This window comes from Capra hircus, chromosome 22 (genome assembly GCF_001704415.2).
Source record: "Capra hircus breed San Clemente chromosome 22, ASM170441v1, whole genome shotgun sequence".
Lineage (NCBI taxonomy): Eukaryota > Metazoa > Chordata > Mammalia > Artiodactyla > Bovidae > Capra > Capra hircus.
Genome location: NC_030829.1, coordinates 58,491,998 through 58,508,598, shown reverse-complemented (window position 1 = coordinate 58,508,598; position 16,601 = coordinate 58,491,998). Strand labels below are relative to the sequence as shown.

The 16,601-nt window shown below is 58.7% G+C and overlaps 1 protein-coding gene across 1 annotated transcript in view; it reads right to left on the bottom strand.

The window, feature by feature from the left end:
* Positions 1-16,601, bottom strand: part of NUP210 (nucleoporin 210) — a 93,575-nt gene that overhangs the window by 26,949 nt on the left and 50,025 nt on the right. Inside the window, 7 exon segments of the mRNA XM_018038268.1 lie at positions 1,278-1,413; positions 1,512-1,639; positions 3,928-4,056; positions 12,580-12,681; positions 12,771-12,875; positions 13,446-13,552; positions 14,033-14,225. Of these exon segments, the coding sequence (XP_017893757.1) occupies positions 1,278-1,413; positions 1,512-1,639; positions 3,928-4,056; positions 12,580-12,681; positions 12,771-12,875; positions 13,446-13,552; positions 14,033-14,225 (900 nt within the window).

Sequence of the window (16,601 nt, the reverse complement as noted above, 5' to 3'; positions counted from 1 at the left end):
TGGTGGGGTCGGCAGAAACGCCCGCTCCCCAGCCCGCCCGGGACCTGCCCGTCAGAGGCGGTCCTGCCGCGTGTTTAAGCAAGTCCCTAGGGCAGTCTGGCGCACGCCCACGTTTCCAACCCTCTGCCTTCGAGGTTCCCCAGCTTCCCTTTGGAAGGCTGACTCTTGCGGTTTCCAGATTTCTGCTGAATAATCACCTAGAATGGTTCTCTACTCCCACGGCCTCCGTACTTTCCAGATGAGGAAAGGGGGGCTCGGGGGGGCAGGGCGAGGAGGCCCTGTCTCTGTGGCAGAGCCCCTGCGTCCTCCTCCTCCAACCCCACAGTCCCCACTTTGCCTGAAGACGCGCCAGTCAGCCCAGGGTGACAGGTGCGTGAGGCGTGCTCTCCAAAGGGCTGCCCTGAGTATAGGCGCAGAGGACTGCCTTCTCACCCGGAGGAGAAGGGCGCGCCTCCATCCTGAAGCACCACCTACACCCACCGGCACGAAGCCCCCCAGCCCGCGAGGCTGAGCCCGCAGCGGACATGGCAGGAGCAGCGTGCTGCCACCGAACGATAAGCTCCCACACGACTTCCCGGCCCTGGCAGCCGTGGGCTCCCGTCTCAGCCTAACACCGTGGGGGCACCAGGTGGGCCCCAAGCTCCCTCACCCAGAAACGCTACTCTGGGGGCTCCCGTGGAAAGCCTGCTGCCTCAGGGCCCCAGCCACCAGTGCCTGCCTCTACACTCGAGTCCAGACCCACCGCTCCCCCCGCCACTCCCCGGTCTGTGACAAGTCACTCCCCTCCTCTGAGCCACACCAGGAGCCCTGAGTCCCGGAGACAGTGAAGTGACACAGCCCCCTCACTCCTGGGCTGCCAGACCCCCAGGACCACAGAAGGCCCCCTTTCAATCAGAGGACCCTGGAGAGTGGTTTAATATGGCCTCTCCTCGTGGGGCCTTCCCTGGTGCCTCAGATGGTAAAGAATCCGCCTGCAGTACGGGAGACCCAGGTTCCATCCCTGGGCCAGGAAGAGCCCCTGGAGAAGGGAATGGCTTCCCACCCTAGTATTACTGCCTGGAGAATTCCACGGACAGAGAAGCCTGGTGGGCTACAGTCCAGGGGGACGGTTGCAGAGACAGCTGAGCGACTAACACTTTCCCTTCCCACGGGGCTACCTGGGCTGCCCCTAAAAGGCCCAGCCGATCACCAACAGTGCCATGTCCCACCCCTACAGGGCCCTGACGTGCCCCAGGGGCTGGGCCAGGCCCAGGAGGCGTGGGAAGGAGCGGCTCTACCTCAATCTGCTGTGGGGCTGAGTTGATTTTCTGTCCCGCCTTGTCCGTCACAGTCGCGGTGAGGCTGGTCTGGCCGATGGCCACGCCGTGGACGCGGAAGGAGGCAGTGTAGTCGTCCGGGGCCTCATCGAGTGCCCTGAAGCAGAGGGAGGGGCTGGGACCTCTCCCCCAGGCAGACCCGTCGCCGCTGCCCCCAGATGCCCTCCCCCGACCCCCGATCCCACGAGAACTCACACCAACGTGACGATCTGGGAGGCTGCCCGGAGTTTCAGGTCCATGAAGGCCAAGTACTTGGCCAGGAAAGGCTTCTTGTGGAAGTCCAGCACGCGGACATACGCCTTGACCGTCTTCCCAATCTCCACCTACATCGTGGGGGACAGAGACTCCGGGATGGCCTTCGGACGACCAAGGCCACCACCTGTGGTGCCTACAGCTCTCTGCAAAAGCATCCCCAAGCTCACAGCCAGAGGCCCACGATGACCTCCAGACTATCAGCCTACCAACAAGCGGAACTGTTTGCATGCTTTCCGCGTTCAGGGGGCCTTGAGGGGATACTCAGGGGCTTTGCCCGAAGCATAAACGTGACATAAAGGTCACATCCCACTCTGAGAGAACTAACATCTGGGAGAGGGATAAACAAGGATGGGATTAACAGATACACATGACTGCATATAAAGCAGGTAAACAGCAAGGATCTATCAACAGCGCAGGGACTATCTTCCGTATCTCACAACAACCTACAGTGGAAGCGAATGTATCTACGGGCTTCCCTGGCAGCTCAGCTGGTGAAGGGTCTGCCTGCGATGCAGGGGACCCCCGGCATGACTCCTGGGTCGGGAAATCCCCTAGAAAAACCACCCACTCCAGTATTCTGGGCCTCCCTGGCTCAGACAGGGAAGAATCGCCTGCAACGCGGGAGACCTGGGTTTGAGCCCTGGGTTTGAGCCCTGGGTCGGAAAGATCCCCTGGAGGAGGGCATGGCAACCCACTCCAGAAGTCATTGTGGGCCTCTGGCTGTGAGCTTGGGGATACTCTTGCCTGGAGAATTCCATGGACAGAGGAGCCTGGCAGGTTACAGTCCAGGGGGTCACAAAGAGCAGGACACAACTGAAGCGATTAAGGAAAGTGATGACCAACCTAGATAGCACATTAAAAAGCAAAGACATTACTTTGCCAACAAAGGTCCGTCCAGTCAAGGCTATGCTTTTTCCAGTGGGCATGTATGGATGTGAGAGTTGGACTGTGAAGAAAGCTGAGCGCCAAAGAATTGATGCTTCTGAACTGTGGTGTTGGAGAAGACTCCTGAGAGTCCCTTGGACTGCAAGGAGATCCAACCAGTCCATCCTAAAGGAAATTAGTCCTGAATATTCATTGGAAGGACTTGAGAGCTGAAGCTGAAACTCCAATACTTTGTCTACCTGATGTGAAGAACTGACTCATTTCCCTGACGCTGGGAAAGACTGAAGGCAGAAAGGGACGACAGAGGATGAGATGGCTGGATGGCATCACCGACTCAATGGACATGAATCTGAGTGAACTCTGGGAGTTGGCGATGGGCAGGGAGGCCTGGCGTGCTGCAGTTCACGGGGTCGCAAAGAGTCGGATACAACTGAGCGACTGAACTGAAGTGAAGCAACTAAGCATATGTGTCCATAAATAAAAATAAACCCGGACCACTTTGCTGAACACCTGAAACTAACACAGCACTGCAAATTGATGCTACCTCAGTAAGAAAAGAACAGAGGGCCTAGTTAGAGAGCTAATCCACACCTTTGGATGGCAACAGGCACACACACACGCACACACACGCACGGAAGTCGCTCAGTCATGTCCAACTCTTTGCGACCCCGCGGATTGTAGCCCACCAGGCTCCTCGGTCCATGGGATTCTCCAGGCGTGAACACTGGAGTGGGTTGCCGTTTCCTTCTCCAGGAAGACATACAGTGGGGGTTTAATAAGCGCTCAGCAGTTCACACCTGGCAGCACATATTGTGCTCGGTGAAAACTTTGGGAAACATGAGTCAGAGGCGCTCAGTGAAAGAACACGAGTCTAGAAGCCACTCACCAGCGGAAACGAGATCAGAGAAGGCACATCCGAGGCTGAGAGAAAAGTGACTTTGAAGGAGCCCAAGCTGCATGAATGCCCGCTTTAATGACCACCCCTCTCCCCCTCGGGAAGACAGGACCCTGACGGCATTCCTCTGGAAACCGCTGCAGTCACCTCGTGTATCTGAGTTACGTAAAATCCCTCCTCACATTAAAGAAAAGCCTAGATCTATTATGCATTCATTGCGCAGAAGCTCTTGGCATTAGTACGCTTTATTCATCTGCCGCTGAATTTCTGAGAATCCAAAAAGGACAGATGGGGGAGAAAATTCAGGGTCTGGCTGGTTAGTCACCTGCAGCAGCCAGAGAATAGGAATCCCCAGGCCAGGGCTAACATGAGGACAACTTCCAGGGGGATTACAGCCAGTGTGGACCGAGATGGAGATGGACGCCCCCAGAGGCCGCCCTGCGCTGAGCCCAGGATGCCAGGTGAGACGGCGCTGCAAGGGGTGGGGAGATGCGAGGAAAGCACCCCCCACAGCCCCGCCGTGCTCCCGGGTCCTGTGCAGCTAAAGAGGGAGCGTACGGGGAGGCTGACACTGACCTTGTCCACCACGCGGATGTACAGCTCCTGAATGTCCGAGACGTAGACATCGGCCTTCGCGGGGGCAGGGAAGGCTAAGCACAGGTCATGGACCATGATGGTGGAGGTGCCGGGGAGCAGAGGGCGCACCTGCAAGGTGGGAGCGGGGTGCGGTCACATAGCCACTCAGGGCCGCGGCCCGCTGCCCGCTCGGAAAACCCGAACCCAAAGCCGGCCCTGCCCGCCCCTCGCCGTGAGCCCCCACTGCCAGCTGGGTGACGGGCTTGGGATGTAATACGTTAGTGCCAGGATAGATTTCAAGGAGCATTTATTGCAACCTGGCACAAATTACAGAGAAGAAATGGAAGCTGCCCCAAGGGGGGTGATCAGAGCTCGGCAGAGAGAGGATTCACACCCAGGATCCCATGTCCCGGCCACCTGCTGCCACCTCCATCAGAGCAGAGCATCCTGTGGGGTCTCCTCTGATGCTGGCAGGGAGTGAGGCGGCTGCTTCCCACATGAAGCCCTCACCGGGGAACCCTAACCTGGGCCCACAGACTCTCAGGGCCTGGGAACAGGCCCCAGAGGCCACCGCATCTTCACAGTGAGCTCCTCGGATCTCTCGTCTCCGCATCCACCCCTACCTCTGCTGAGCTTGACGTGGCTCAGAGGGTAAAGCATCTGCCTCCAATGCGGGAGACCCGGGTTCGATCCCTGGGTCGGGAGGATCCTCTGGAGAAGGAAATGGTAACCCACTCCAGTATTCTTGCCTGGAGGATCCCATGGACAGAGGAGCCTGGCGGGCTGCAGTCCACGGGGTGGCAAAGAGTCAGATGTGACCAAGCGACTCACACTTTGACACACTTTCCCTATATTTGACGTAGAGCCTGTGTGAAATGTTCAGAGTGGATGAACTCATCTGAGCTCCTGTCTTCCAAGCTTTCCTTGCCAAAGACCTTCTTCTCTCTCTACTTCCTTCCAGGGATCCCACTTTCAGAAGAAGCCCTCCCCAGACAGCCTGCCTCATCACCACTTTCTCACGCGGCAGACGGACTTGCAGTGATTGGTTGTATTGCTTAGATGCGCGTCTCCGCCGGGTGGTCTGGGGCTGGGCGGGTGGAGGCGGGCGCGGAGCCGGCGGGGGGCCTGTGCCTCCTACCTCCATGTGGCCCAGCTCTGCCCCCTGCAGTTTGCGGCCTATATTCACCGGGGGTAGGTGTGGGTACAGTGAACAGTTCCGTGTTGGCAAAACTACAGTTTTAATATCAAGAACACGTGGGGAAAAGAAATGTCAGGAGACACCAAATAGGTTAAAAGCCTTCAAAGGCCACCCAGAGTGAGCTTCATGTTCTACGAGAACCTGGCGTATCTGGCCCCTGCCCGGGGCTCTGATATCACCGCAAACCGTGCTCCCCCACGGCCGTCACCCTCCGAACAGCTGGCACCCGCCTGCCCCTTGGGGCTGCACGATCCACCCCTGAAATCTGGGCTCTTCCTCCCCGGCGTCCACCTGCTGGTTCCCTCTAAGCCTCAGCCCCGTCCGAAGGTCCCTCTCTGGCCAAGTCTCCCCCGGTGCAGGTGGGAACCTTTGCCCCCCTGCTCACTTCTCCTGGGGCAGCTCTGCCGCCCCCACCTGGTCAGCAGGCAGACCTCCTGTGTGTCCGCCCCAAGACTGCGGTGCACCTACCACAGAGGCTCAGGGCTGAGCCTCGAGTATGGCCTAGCCCTGCAGCGTCTATGTACACGGAGATTCAGGGTCACCGCTGCGAGGCGCTGGGTAACCTACGGAGACCTGCGCTTCCACCAGCTCGGCTTTGGTCCTGCTTTCATCAAGACCAGAATTCAGAAAGAAGTCTGCAAACCCCAGGGACCCTCATCTATCTGGGAAGCACTGACTAGTCCACACCCCCCCAGCGGACATACAAAGAGACAGGCCCACCCAGGGTAGGAACCCAGCCTCAAAGGGGCGGTGCTGGGGAGGGAGCACAGTGCCTGAGTCGTCACTTTAGGGCGCCTTCTGCCACACTCGGCCACGCCTGAGAGCCGGACGCCACCAGCAGCCAGAAAGGAGCTGTCGGGCAGGGGGCCGGGCTGGACAAAGCGGGCTAACTACGCCTGCAGCGCTGGGCTCAGGGGCTCAGGGGCATAAGCACAGGTGAAGGATGCTCAGGGCACTTCACGGAAGGACCCAGGTCGCTCAGTAAAAATCCCAGACCGGAAACCCCGCCGGCACCCTGAACAACAACCGAGCCAGCCTGGCATCAAATACACTGAAGACGGGGGGTCAGAGCCACGGGTCTCCAGTTCTGTGGTGGACGATTCACCTGGCTGATTACATGTCCCCCAAAGAGAACCCACTTAAAAATCCCAGGAAGACGCGAGGGCTCCGACCTGATCCCCCTGCAAACGTCACCGCCGTCGGGAGCAGCCCGTCACTCAGGAGGCAGAGAAATGATGGCTTGCTGCACCCACGGGGAGAGACGCGCGAGGCGGGGGTGGGTGAGCAGGGGAGGTGTTTTTGTCTCTCCTTCAAAAGAGCCATTTTGCACATTTTAAACAAAGATCTACCTGACGTTGAGGAAATCGGTTTCTCTCCCACTTGATTTCCCAGCAGCTGGACGTCCAGGCACCTCCCGGGTGACGGGGGGAGGACGGCAGCCCACAGGGAGACCACACGGCCCACCGGGCCACCCACACGTCAGCCCTGCCAGCTCACCCAACGGTGAACGGTGCCCCACGGGTGAGCCTGCCCACCGCTCTGGAGACAAGCTACTCTGGAGGAGGCGAGGGAGCAGGCTGGCGGGTGGCACGGGGTGGGGTGGGGGGTCCTGTCCCCACCCCCACTGTGCAAGCGTCAGCACCTGCTTCTCCAGGCTCCAGACCCACTTGCCTCTTGAAGGACGTGCCAGGGGGATGCATGTGCAGGAGGGGAGGGGAGCGAATCCACCCCCAGAACCAATTCTCCTTCCTCAGGGGTGACACTGCCCCCTGAGAGCCCCGAGGAAGCCCTGTCATCTCTCTGGAGCTGGGGACACGTCACTGCTCATTAAGACGCTGCCGTGGAGCCAGGGGCAGCTCTGCTCAGGACGTCTGCCCGTGCCCGTCAGGCCCCGAGGTGCCGATGCGTCCTCAAGGCTCCACGCTCCCCAGGCCTGTCACACATCACGCTTGTCCCTTGACAAGCAGCATCTATAGATGAGCGAGGACCCTGTGGATGCCTCCAAATGTCACCGGTGCCATCAGCTTCTGTCATCCGTGTGTGCCCAGCAACGTCTCATGGTGGCCAGGCCCACGCCGGAGGTAAGGATTGTGCCCCCCGCAGATACATCCCCCTCAAGGCCGGTGGGGAGTGGCCAGGGTCACACTGAGGCGAGAAATGCCACCCAAGGGGCCCCGCCCAGTCCCGAGGCTTCCTACAGGGCCAGGTTGGGGACCGGTTCCTCTGCCCACTGTCCACTCTCAGGAAAAAGGTGGGACATACCTGAGTTCATGCCGCACAGCCGCCACCAACCACCCACCCGGTCTCAAGGAAGGACCCCCCGACCCCCATGCCAAAGCACCTCCTCAGAGGCACAGCTTCACGGGGACCAGCCCACAGCCCAGGACCCAGGAGAGGGGTCGGCTCCTAAGAGCAGGGCCCCTGGCTGACTGCTCCCTGCTGAGTCCCCAGAGCCTGGCCTGGGCTGGCGCATGACAGACACCCGCCTTTGCAGGGTGACCGCTTGATGAAAGGCCCGAGTGCTAGGCTCCTTCCCGCCACCCTTAGAATTCCCACACGGCTTCTGCAAGGAGGGAGCCTGTGAAATGTAAAGAGGTGATGAGAATAAAGAAGCCCTGAGTTTAAGTCAGGTAAACCCTCCCATGCGTAAGCCAGCCGAGAAGGAAACAGAGGCGCCTGGCAGAGGGTTGGGGCTGTGTGAGCCTGTGCAGCCCTGGGACCATCGTGCGGGCACCATCGCCCCGCAGCAGCCCAGGTGCGCCCGCGCCAGGCCCCCGCCCAGAGACACGTGGAAGCCGACACACACCCACGAGCCATTCTAGCCTCTGAATGGGCCTCGATAGCGAAAGAAACATTTCCTCTGAGCTAATTGAAGAACTGCTGTGGGCTTCCTTGTCTCTGCGATTAAGGGAAATGAGAATGCTGCTAATTAGCAGCTGGGAGATGCTGCAGAAATGTGTAAATGTCCTTCAGAAGGAGCGCTCTGAGACGCCGCGAGGACCCATCATCGGCTGTCAACACTCCGTGAAAAATCCCTCGTGCCCTTGGAGGAGGAGGCAAAGGAATCAGCGTCCGATTGCATCTGGAGCCGCAGGAGCGTCTGCGCAGGCCGAGGTCAGGGGAAGCAGAGACCCCCGGGGCCAAGGCCCCTCCAGGACACCTTCCGGGCAAACACAATCCTGGTGGGGCCTGCCTCGTCGGGCGCTGCTGGCATGCCCCACACACGGTACTAGACGCGTCACAGGGTCGTGTCTGCGGCAGGGATCAGCCCCCGTCAGCAAGAGCCGCGGAAGATGAGACGTGGGCGAAGGCTCGTCCACCACGCGGAGAGAGCACTGCTCCAGCTCTTTTGTTTAGAGTCACCAAGCTGTGCCTGACTCTAGTGACCCCACGGACTGCAGCACGCCAGGTGTCCCTGTCCCCCACCATCTCTCGGGGTTTGCCCAAGTTGTGGCCATTCATTGGTGATGCCATCCAACCATCTCATCCTCTGTCGCCCTCTTCTCCTCCCGCCTTCAATCTTTCCCAGCATCAGGGTTTTTTCCAATGAGTCGGCTGTTCACATCAAGTAGCCAGTGTATTGGAGCTTCAGCTTTAGCTTCAGTCCTTCCAGTGAGTATTTGGGGTTGATTTCCTTTAAGACTGACTGGTTTGATCTCCTTGCAGTTCAAGGGACTCCTTGCTGTAGCTCTAGCTCGAGCTCTTTGGGACCATCTATAAACGGGGACATCATGCCTCTCTTGGCACAGACAAGCCTAAAATCTGCTGCCAACAGGGACCATACACCATAGGATACCGCAGGACTGAGCAGGGGTTCGTAGTTCTGGGAAGACTTGACTCTGATGCTGTAATCCCGTCTTGAGTCTTTCAGACAAGCGTGCCAGCTTGAATGCCCCCCTGGACAGGGAGCTCAGTCTCTGCAGCAGTAGCCTAGTCCATCACAGACTCTTAGAGGCGCTTGTTCCTGGAGGAAAGGTCTCTCCCTGGCCCCTGGGCTGCCCTCAGGGCTCACTCAAGATGTGTGGTGCGAGGTTAACTGTGAGTAAAAAGGAGCCTGAGTTTTGTTGGCACTGCACACATCTTTCTGAACTGGACACATCCCTCTTCTAGATAACAGGGGAGTTATTTTTAATCTCCAGAGATAAAGCAAAGCAAGGCATATTTCAAGCAGTTGGAATCATTTACAATTTGAGGTTTCCCATTCAGTGGGAAGGATCTGATGCTGACCACTCATTTACACGGAAGAGGAATGGCCAGGGGATTGTCCTTTCTTGGACGAAAGAAATAACAATGCCTCGGGGGAGCTTCCTATGATCTCAGGCATCCAGCTGCCCCCAGACTCCCTCTAACAACACACGCTCGTCCACAGGCACCAAGGGACGGCTTTTTCTTGCTCTGATTTACGGCAATAAACCCAAGAGGCCCTGACATCCGCAATTCTGCCTCTGAGAAAAACAGGTATGTTATGACATGCTTCCTCATGCTTCACCTTCATGGAGGGGCTCCACAAGAGAGCTAAATAAAGACCAAGGTTGCCCACTGGGAAGGTAAGAAAATGTCAGAAAAACAATGTAACAAAAAACAAATCCTCCTAGAAACTCGCATGCTACCAAAACTGACTCAAAAAGAAACAATCTGAACAGACCAATAAGAGGTGAAGAGATTGAATTCCTATAAAAAAAAAAAAAAACTACCCATGAGGAAAGCCTGTGACAACGTGGCTTCACTGGTTAATTCTACCAGACATTCAAGAGTACTTGTTACCAATTCTACACAGACTCTTCCAAAACTTAGAAGAGGGAACATTTCTAAGTCATTCCATGAGGCTGACATCCTGATACCAAACCAGACAAAGACACCACCAAAAACCACAAACCAGTATCTCTCAGGAATATGAACATACACTCAATTAAATGCCAGCAAACTGCGTCTAGTTATACAGAAAAAGAATTACATATCGTGACCAAGCAGCATTTATCCCAGAAGGCAAGGCTGGTTTAACATCTGAAAGCCAATTAATGTAATACATCATATCAATACAATAAAAAAAACCCCACACGATTATTTCAAGAAACACAGAAAAAATATTGGACAAAATCAATGTACAGGACTTTCTTGGTGTCAGTGGTTAAGAACCCATCTGCCAATACAGGGGACATGGCTTCCATCCCTGACTTGGGAAGATCCCACAGGCCGAGGGGCAACGGAGCCTGTGCGCAGAGCTACTGAGCCTGTGCTCCAGAGCCGGGAGGGCAGCCCCTGAGCCCACATGCCCCAGTGAAAGCCTGTGCTCCAGAGCCAGGAGGGCAGCCCCTGAGCCCACATGCCCGAGAGCCTGTGCTCCAGAGCCGGGAGAAGCCCCTGAGCCCACATGCCCGAGAGCCTGTGCTCCAGAGCTGGGAGGGCAGCCCCTGAGCCCACATGCCCCAGTGAAAGCCTGTGCTCCAGAGCCAGGAGGGCAGCCCCTGAGCCCACATGCCCGAGAGCCTGTGCTCCAGAGCCAGGAGGGCAGCCCCTGAGCCCACATGCCCCAGTGAAAGCCTGTGCTCCAGAGCCAGGAGGGCAGCCCCTGAGCCCACATGCCCCAGTGAAAGCCTGTGCTCCAGAGCCGGGAGAAGCCCCTGAGCCCACATGCCCGAGCGTCTGTGCTCCAGAGCCGGGAGAAGCCCCTGCGAGGAGGCGCTCACGCACCACAACCGGAGAGGAGCCCCCACCTGCCACAACTAGAGAAAGCCCGAGTGCGCCAACAAAGACACAGTAAATTAGAAAATCCAGCATACTTCCACGTATGTGTGTGGAAGAGCAGGGAGGTGATTATTATGTGTGTGGAAGAATAGGGAGGTGACTATTATGGTGGCTTTTTTTGAGGTGATAAAATACTCTGAAGCTGACTTTGGTGATGTTGCATTCGTCTACAAGCACACTAAGACCCACTGAGCTGTGCCTCTAAGTCAGTGGGCTGTATGGTTGTCAGTTACACCTCAATAAAGCTGCTGCTAAAAACACTAAAGACTGATGAGGGGCCATAGCTATTGCTGAGCCAGTCTCTGCTCTCCAGTTTGCCGCAGTCCCCACCATGCCCTAATCACCTCCAACACTACCGCTAAGCGTCTGGTGTCGGCTAGCCTGGCTCTTCCCAGTGTGGTCCTTGCATCCTGCTCACCTGCCTCACTTACTCAGTACCTGTTCCACTTCAGAAGCAACTGATGCTGTGACCCTTGCATCAAGACAGTCATCGGATGCAGAAAGTCAGAGAAAGGGACCTGCAGGGAGTTACAGCCGAGACAGCGAGGTGTCAGGCTAAGGCACAAATGTTCTGCACAGCTGTGGGCAAGGCACCGGGCTGTGTTTCTGAAAGGAGCTGGTGGGACCAGGTCTCTGAGAAGGCTGAGTCCGATGGCAGCCAGAATGAGTGTTAAGTGCTCTTGCCGTTGGCGAGGGCTCCCTCGCACAGACAGGCAGTGCCCCAAAGCAAGTGCAGACGGCAAGCCTGCAGGTGAGCCTGCCGCAACGCTCACCACACGCCAAGCACCAAGCGCCCGGCCTCTCCCGAGTCTGGGACCAAGCCTTGCTGGGTGCTGGGATGACTGTAAAGCTCCTTCAACGCCTGGCAACCACCCCCACAGGAGAATGCAGGCCTTTGGCTCTGAGTGGTGCAGAGCTCACAGCAGAGCTGCGATGCCAGGATACCGCGACTCACACAGGGTTTTGACACACTCCGTCCTGACGGTTTCCTTTTAAACACAGTTCAGTTTTCGTGAACGTATAACAACGTGCTGTGCCGATACACGGGCAGTTAGGACACTGGGTTGGTCAGCCTTTACTCTTTGTCATAGCCATAGGAAGGCCTTTCCTTTTTGTAGTTTTTGGCTTCACCACGTGGCATGCAGGGTCTCAGTCCCCTGACCAAGCATTGAACCTGTGCCCCCTGCGTTGGAAGCATGGGGTCTTAACCACTGGACTGCCAAAGAAGTCCCACAGAGCAATTAAAAAAAAAATTACACAACCCAAACGCCCCACAAGGAGAGAATGGCTGAGTACAAATGATTGCCAAAATATCATCATCCAGCCTGCAGAGCAATATGGAGCAAGAGAAAACTTGAATTAAGGCCCTGATGAGTGTGGAAGGCTCGGTTCTTCCGTGGTCACGGCTGGGTGGAGGTCAGGGAAGGAACATGAAGAAACAGAAAAAGCCGACATGTCCGTCAAGGCAACGGTCCTTCCCGTTCCCACAGTGTCGCTCGCGTAATGATATTTCCATTGTACCCGAAAGGCCGACTGAAAGGAAACCACTAGGTAGCTGACAGCGTGGGCAGCTTGTGAGACACGATACGGGCCGCAAAGGCAGCTCGAGGGTGTCTGCAGTGGCCCCTGGGAGACGCTGAAGACCCTGCACCGGGACCCACATGACCCGCCGCTGACTGCAGCGGCAGGCGGGCGGAGCCCACACTCACCGTGGCGACGCCCTGGGCCTCCTGGTAGGCCACCCTGACCACGTCGGCGCTGCTGGTGTTGAGGAAGAAGTAGCCAGAGCCTTCTCGGACGTGCAGCTCCGCCTGCGGGAGGGGCCGGGCTGGTGTCAGAGGTGAGGGGTCCTCGGGGGTCGCGATGGGGGGTGGCGGGGCGGGGAACGGGGCGGCCGTACCTGCACGTCTGGGTGGTTGTAGATGGTCAGCTCTTCCGGGCTGACCCTCACGTCCTCCACCAGCATGAGCTCAATGGAGGCCGACACAGGCGTGAGGGGGTCGTGCTGAAGGGGCAAGGCCACACGGTCAGATCCAGGCGGCCAAGGGCCAGACAGGCCCATGGGCACCCCCCACGGAAGAGCAGCCCCAGGCGCTGGCATCACACCAGGGACCGCGCTGTCTTGGGGACACAAGCCCAGCAACACCCGTCAAGCTTTGAGCTGTGTCGTCTGAGGCCTCCCCTAGTCCCGCCAAATCCGCCGCCCCCTGATCTGCCAGGCCACGGGCTGGACTCCCCCTATGTGCCCCAGGGAAGTGGGGCAGTGTTCCAGGCAGTGGGGGCTGTGGGTTGACAGGGACGGGGCTGAACCACCAGGGCACACTCGGCAAGGGCTGTGAGGCGGGCAGCGGCGGGAAAGAGTCTAGATGGGCGAGCCCCTCTGCCTTTCGGATGCACCCTCCCCACCCCCGCCATCACCAGATTTCAGGGAGCGCAGGAGGGGAGACTGAGGCGTGGGGGCCAGCAAGCAGGCGCCCCCCGTCAGGAGGCCAGCCTCAGGACCCCGGGAGCACTGGGCAGAGCGTGGGGGGGGGGGGGCGGGAGGACGGCCCGCCCCGGGGGCCCCGATCGGTACCGGCTGCTTCACTCTCGCCGCGTCCAGGTGCGGCTGCTGGTAGCCAGTGGCGGTGAGAGAGATGGCCGTGGTGCCCGAGGCCCGGTGAACCGAAATGGCCTGCAGCCCTGAGAGCGAGAGGGAAGCCGACTGTGATGCAGCCCCGGCCTCCCCTCTACCCGGGCGTGCAGCTTGAAGTCTCCCACCACCCTGAAATTGGGGGGCGGGCACACCGTGTTCACCTCTGAGAGTTAAGGGGCCCTGAGCAAGCTTCCTAGAGTGGCTTAGAGGAGCTGGAGGGGACAGCTCAGGTCCTGGCCGCGAGGGTCTCCTACGGCAGCGTCAGGGGGTCTCGGGGCTTGGAGCAGCCAGGTCTGGGCTCCAGCCCAGTCCATGCAAAGCTAGGCCTTGAGCTCAGCCTCCGTGTGCCCTGAGCTGCTCCCCACCTCCCGCCCAGAGTCCGTTCCTCCCTTGCAGACGTGTGAGGAATAAAGGGGAGTCCCGATGCTCCCCAGGCCTCAGTCCTGGACAGACAGGGTCCCGGCCCCCCGCCCACAGCCGCCCGCCCCTCTCTGCGCCCAGCTCGCTGGTCAGGGGCCGCCGCTCACCGTGCAGCTTCTTCTGGCCGCTCCCGTCATCCCGAGACACAAGCTGCAGGGGCGGGGCAGGCTCAATGCTGGCCAGCGACGGCCTGCTGGACTCCCACTGGACGCTCAGTGAGCTGAAGTTGTCGAACCTGCGGCCCTGCTGGTCGTAGGCGGCCAGGTCCAGCAGCGGGCTGCGGTGGCTGGAGACAGGAACCTGCAAGGAGCCGAGCTTACCTCGGGGCCGCACCCCGGGCTGCGCAGGCCTGTCCCTGACACACGATGCACCTTGGGGGCTCACAGGGGTCCTGGCGAGCTTCTGGGGGTGACCCACTAAGGGATGCTCGCTGCTGCTGCTGTCAAGGTGCCCTTGACAGTCCTACACAACCCGGCCTCCAGTTCCAGCCCATGCTCCTCGACAGGGACCTCGATGAGGTCTGGAAACGTTTTCGGTTGTCACGACTGTAGGGGGCGCTACTGGCATCCAGGAGGTAGAGGTCAGGGTGCTGCCTAGTGCACAGGACATCCCCCTCAAGAAGGGAGGACCCGGCCCGAAGGGTCGGCAGTGCCGAGGGGACCAGGTGTCAAGCACGCTTGCAAGCTCCCTGGTCCTGCGACGGCAACACCACCCCCAAATTCACGGACAGGGAGGCCGAGGCGGCTCAGAGATGCTGAGTCACTCGCCCGAGGTCACACAGGTTCTGGGGTGGACTGTCTGGTCTGAGTGTAAAGCCCGCGGGCCTCCCTGGACGCTATGCAGCCTCTCTCCCCCGTGCAGGAGTCAGGCAGTGGCTCCATCCAAGCCCCGGCTTGGCACTCCTGGCCGAGGCCCAGCTCAGGAGCCCGGGGTCAGGCTGGAGTGCGGCCCCCGTCTGTCACTGTGGCAGGCCAGCCCTGTTTCAGCGCTGGTATCACCAGTGATTTACTCTGCAAACACGTCCTGGGCGGCCTCTGGCTCCGGAGGGGCATAAAGCGAGGCTGACATTGCGTCAGCACACACGGCAGGGATCTATCCTCCCCAGGTCCCTGCAGGACCACAAATCACAGGGGCCCTGTCTGCCTGGCTGCGGACTCTGCAGGTCCACGGAGGCTGGATCTCAGGGCAGATTCAGGCGAGATCTACGACACACGAAAGCCCATGCAGAGCCGTGCTCGCTGCCTGTCGCCATCTTTCAACCAACAGGCAACCCTGGGCTGACCCGGAGGTCACTGCTGACCAATGGCCAGACACAGCCCTCTTGGTGAACAGCCAGTGGTTATGGACAGGACGGATGCACAGGGATCTGATTATCTTATTCTCTGAAACTAAGATGGTCTGGCCAGCCTGGTGGGGCACGAGCCAGAATGAGGGGGCTTTGGAGGGGCATCCGCTCTCCACGCCTGACCCCTCCCAGCCCTGTCCACCACGCCTGGGTTCGGAGTCCCCAGGCACGTGAGTCTGCAGAGTAAGAGCAGAGGGTGGCAGGGACGCGAGCCTAGAGGGGTGGGGGGTCCCCAGCCCGAGCCAGGCCCCGCTCTAGAACCACAGAGAGGGAGATGAGCACAGACACAGCTCGGACACGCCGAGCCTCGCGGAATCTGTTTTCACAGGTCAGGGGCAGCCCTGCGTAGAGCAGGCCTGTCAGGGCCGGTTTCCCAGCAGCGTTTGCTCACTTTGCATCTCCGGGTCACGTCGTGGAAATTCTCCCAGTGCCTCAGGCTTTTTCATCATTTCTGTCTGTATCTGTTAGGGCATCTGTGATCAGGGGCCTTTGAAATTACTACCACAACTCACTTCTGAAGGCTCGGTTGGTGGTCAGCGTTGTTTAGCAATAAAGTAGTTTAAAATTAAGGTCTGTACATGGTTTTCCTTAGCTGTAACACTACTGCACACTAGACAGGCTCCAGGATATTATAAACATAACTTTTAAACGCACCGGAGAACCAAGAAGTTCATGTGACTCATTTTATCACAACATTCAAGCTGTATCGGTGGGTCTAGAACCAAACCCCGGCTCTCTCTGAGGTCTGCCTTCCTGCAAATTCTACAGCGTTAGGATGTCAGGTGCCTGGGGGCAGGGGTGGGGGAGGAGGAGCAAACCAGAGGAGGAAACTCTGGGGACGCCCTTTATTACCGTTGGTTAGATGCTCAGTAATTGCCACCCCATGGATGGTAGCCCGCCAGGTTCGTCCGTCCATGGGATTCTCCAGGCAAGAATACTGGAGTGGGTTGCCATTTCCTTCTCCAGGGGATCTTCCCGACCCAGGGATCGAATCTGTAGCCCCTGCATTGCAGGCAGATAGATTCTTTACCACTGAGCCACCAGGGAAGCCGGGGGACACATATTAGATGGGGTCACGTGCTGCGATTCACGGGGTCGCAGAGTCGGACACAACTGAGCAACTGAACTGAACTGAACTGAAGGTTGAGTAAGGCCGTCCCAGAAGGTAACGTGTGAGCGGAGAGCTGAGGGAGGCAGGAGCGGGCCTGGGCACTCAGAAGGAGACCATCCCAGTCAGGGAACAGCAAGCCAGACCACGGGGCCGCCCCCAGTCCAACAGGGGACGGAGGTGGGGTGGGGAAGGTGACGGGCGGTCCCGGGGCCTGCGGGCC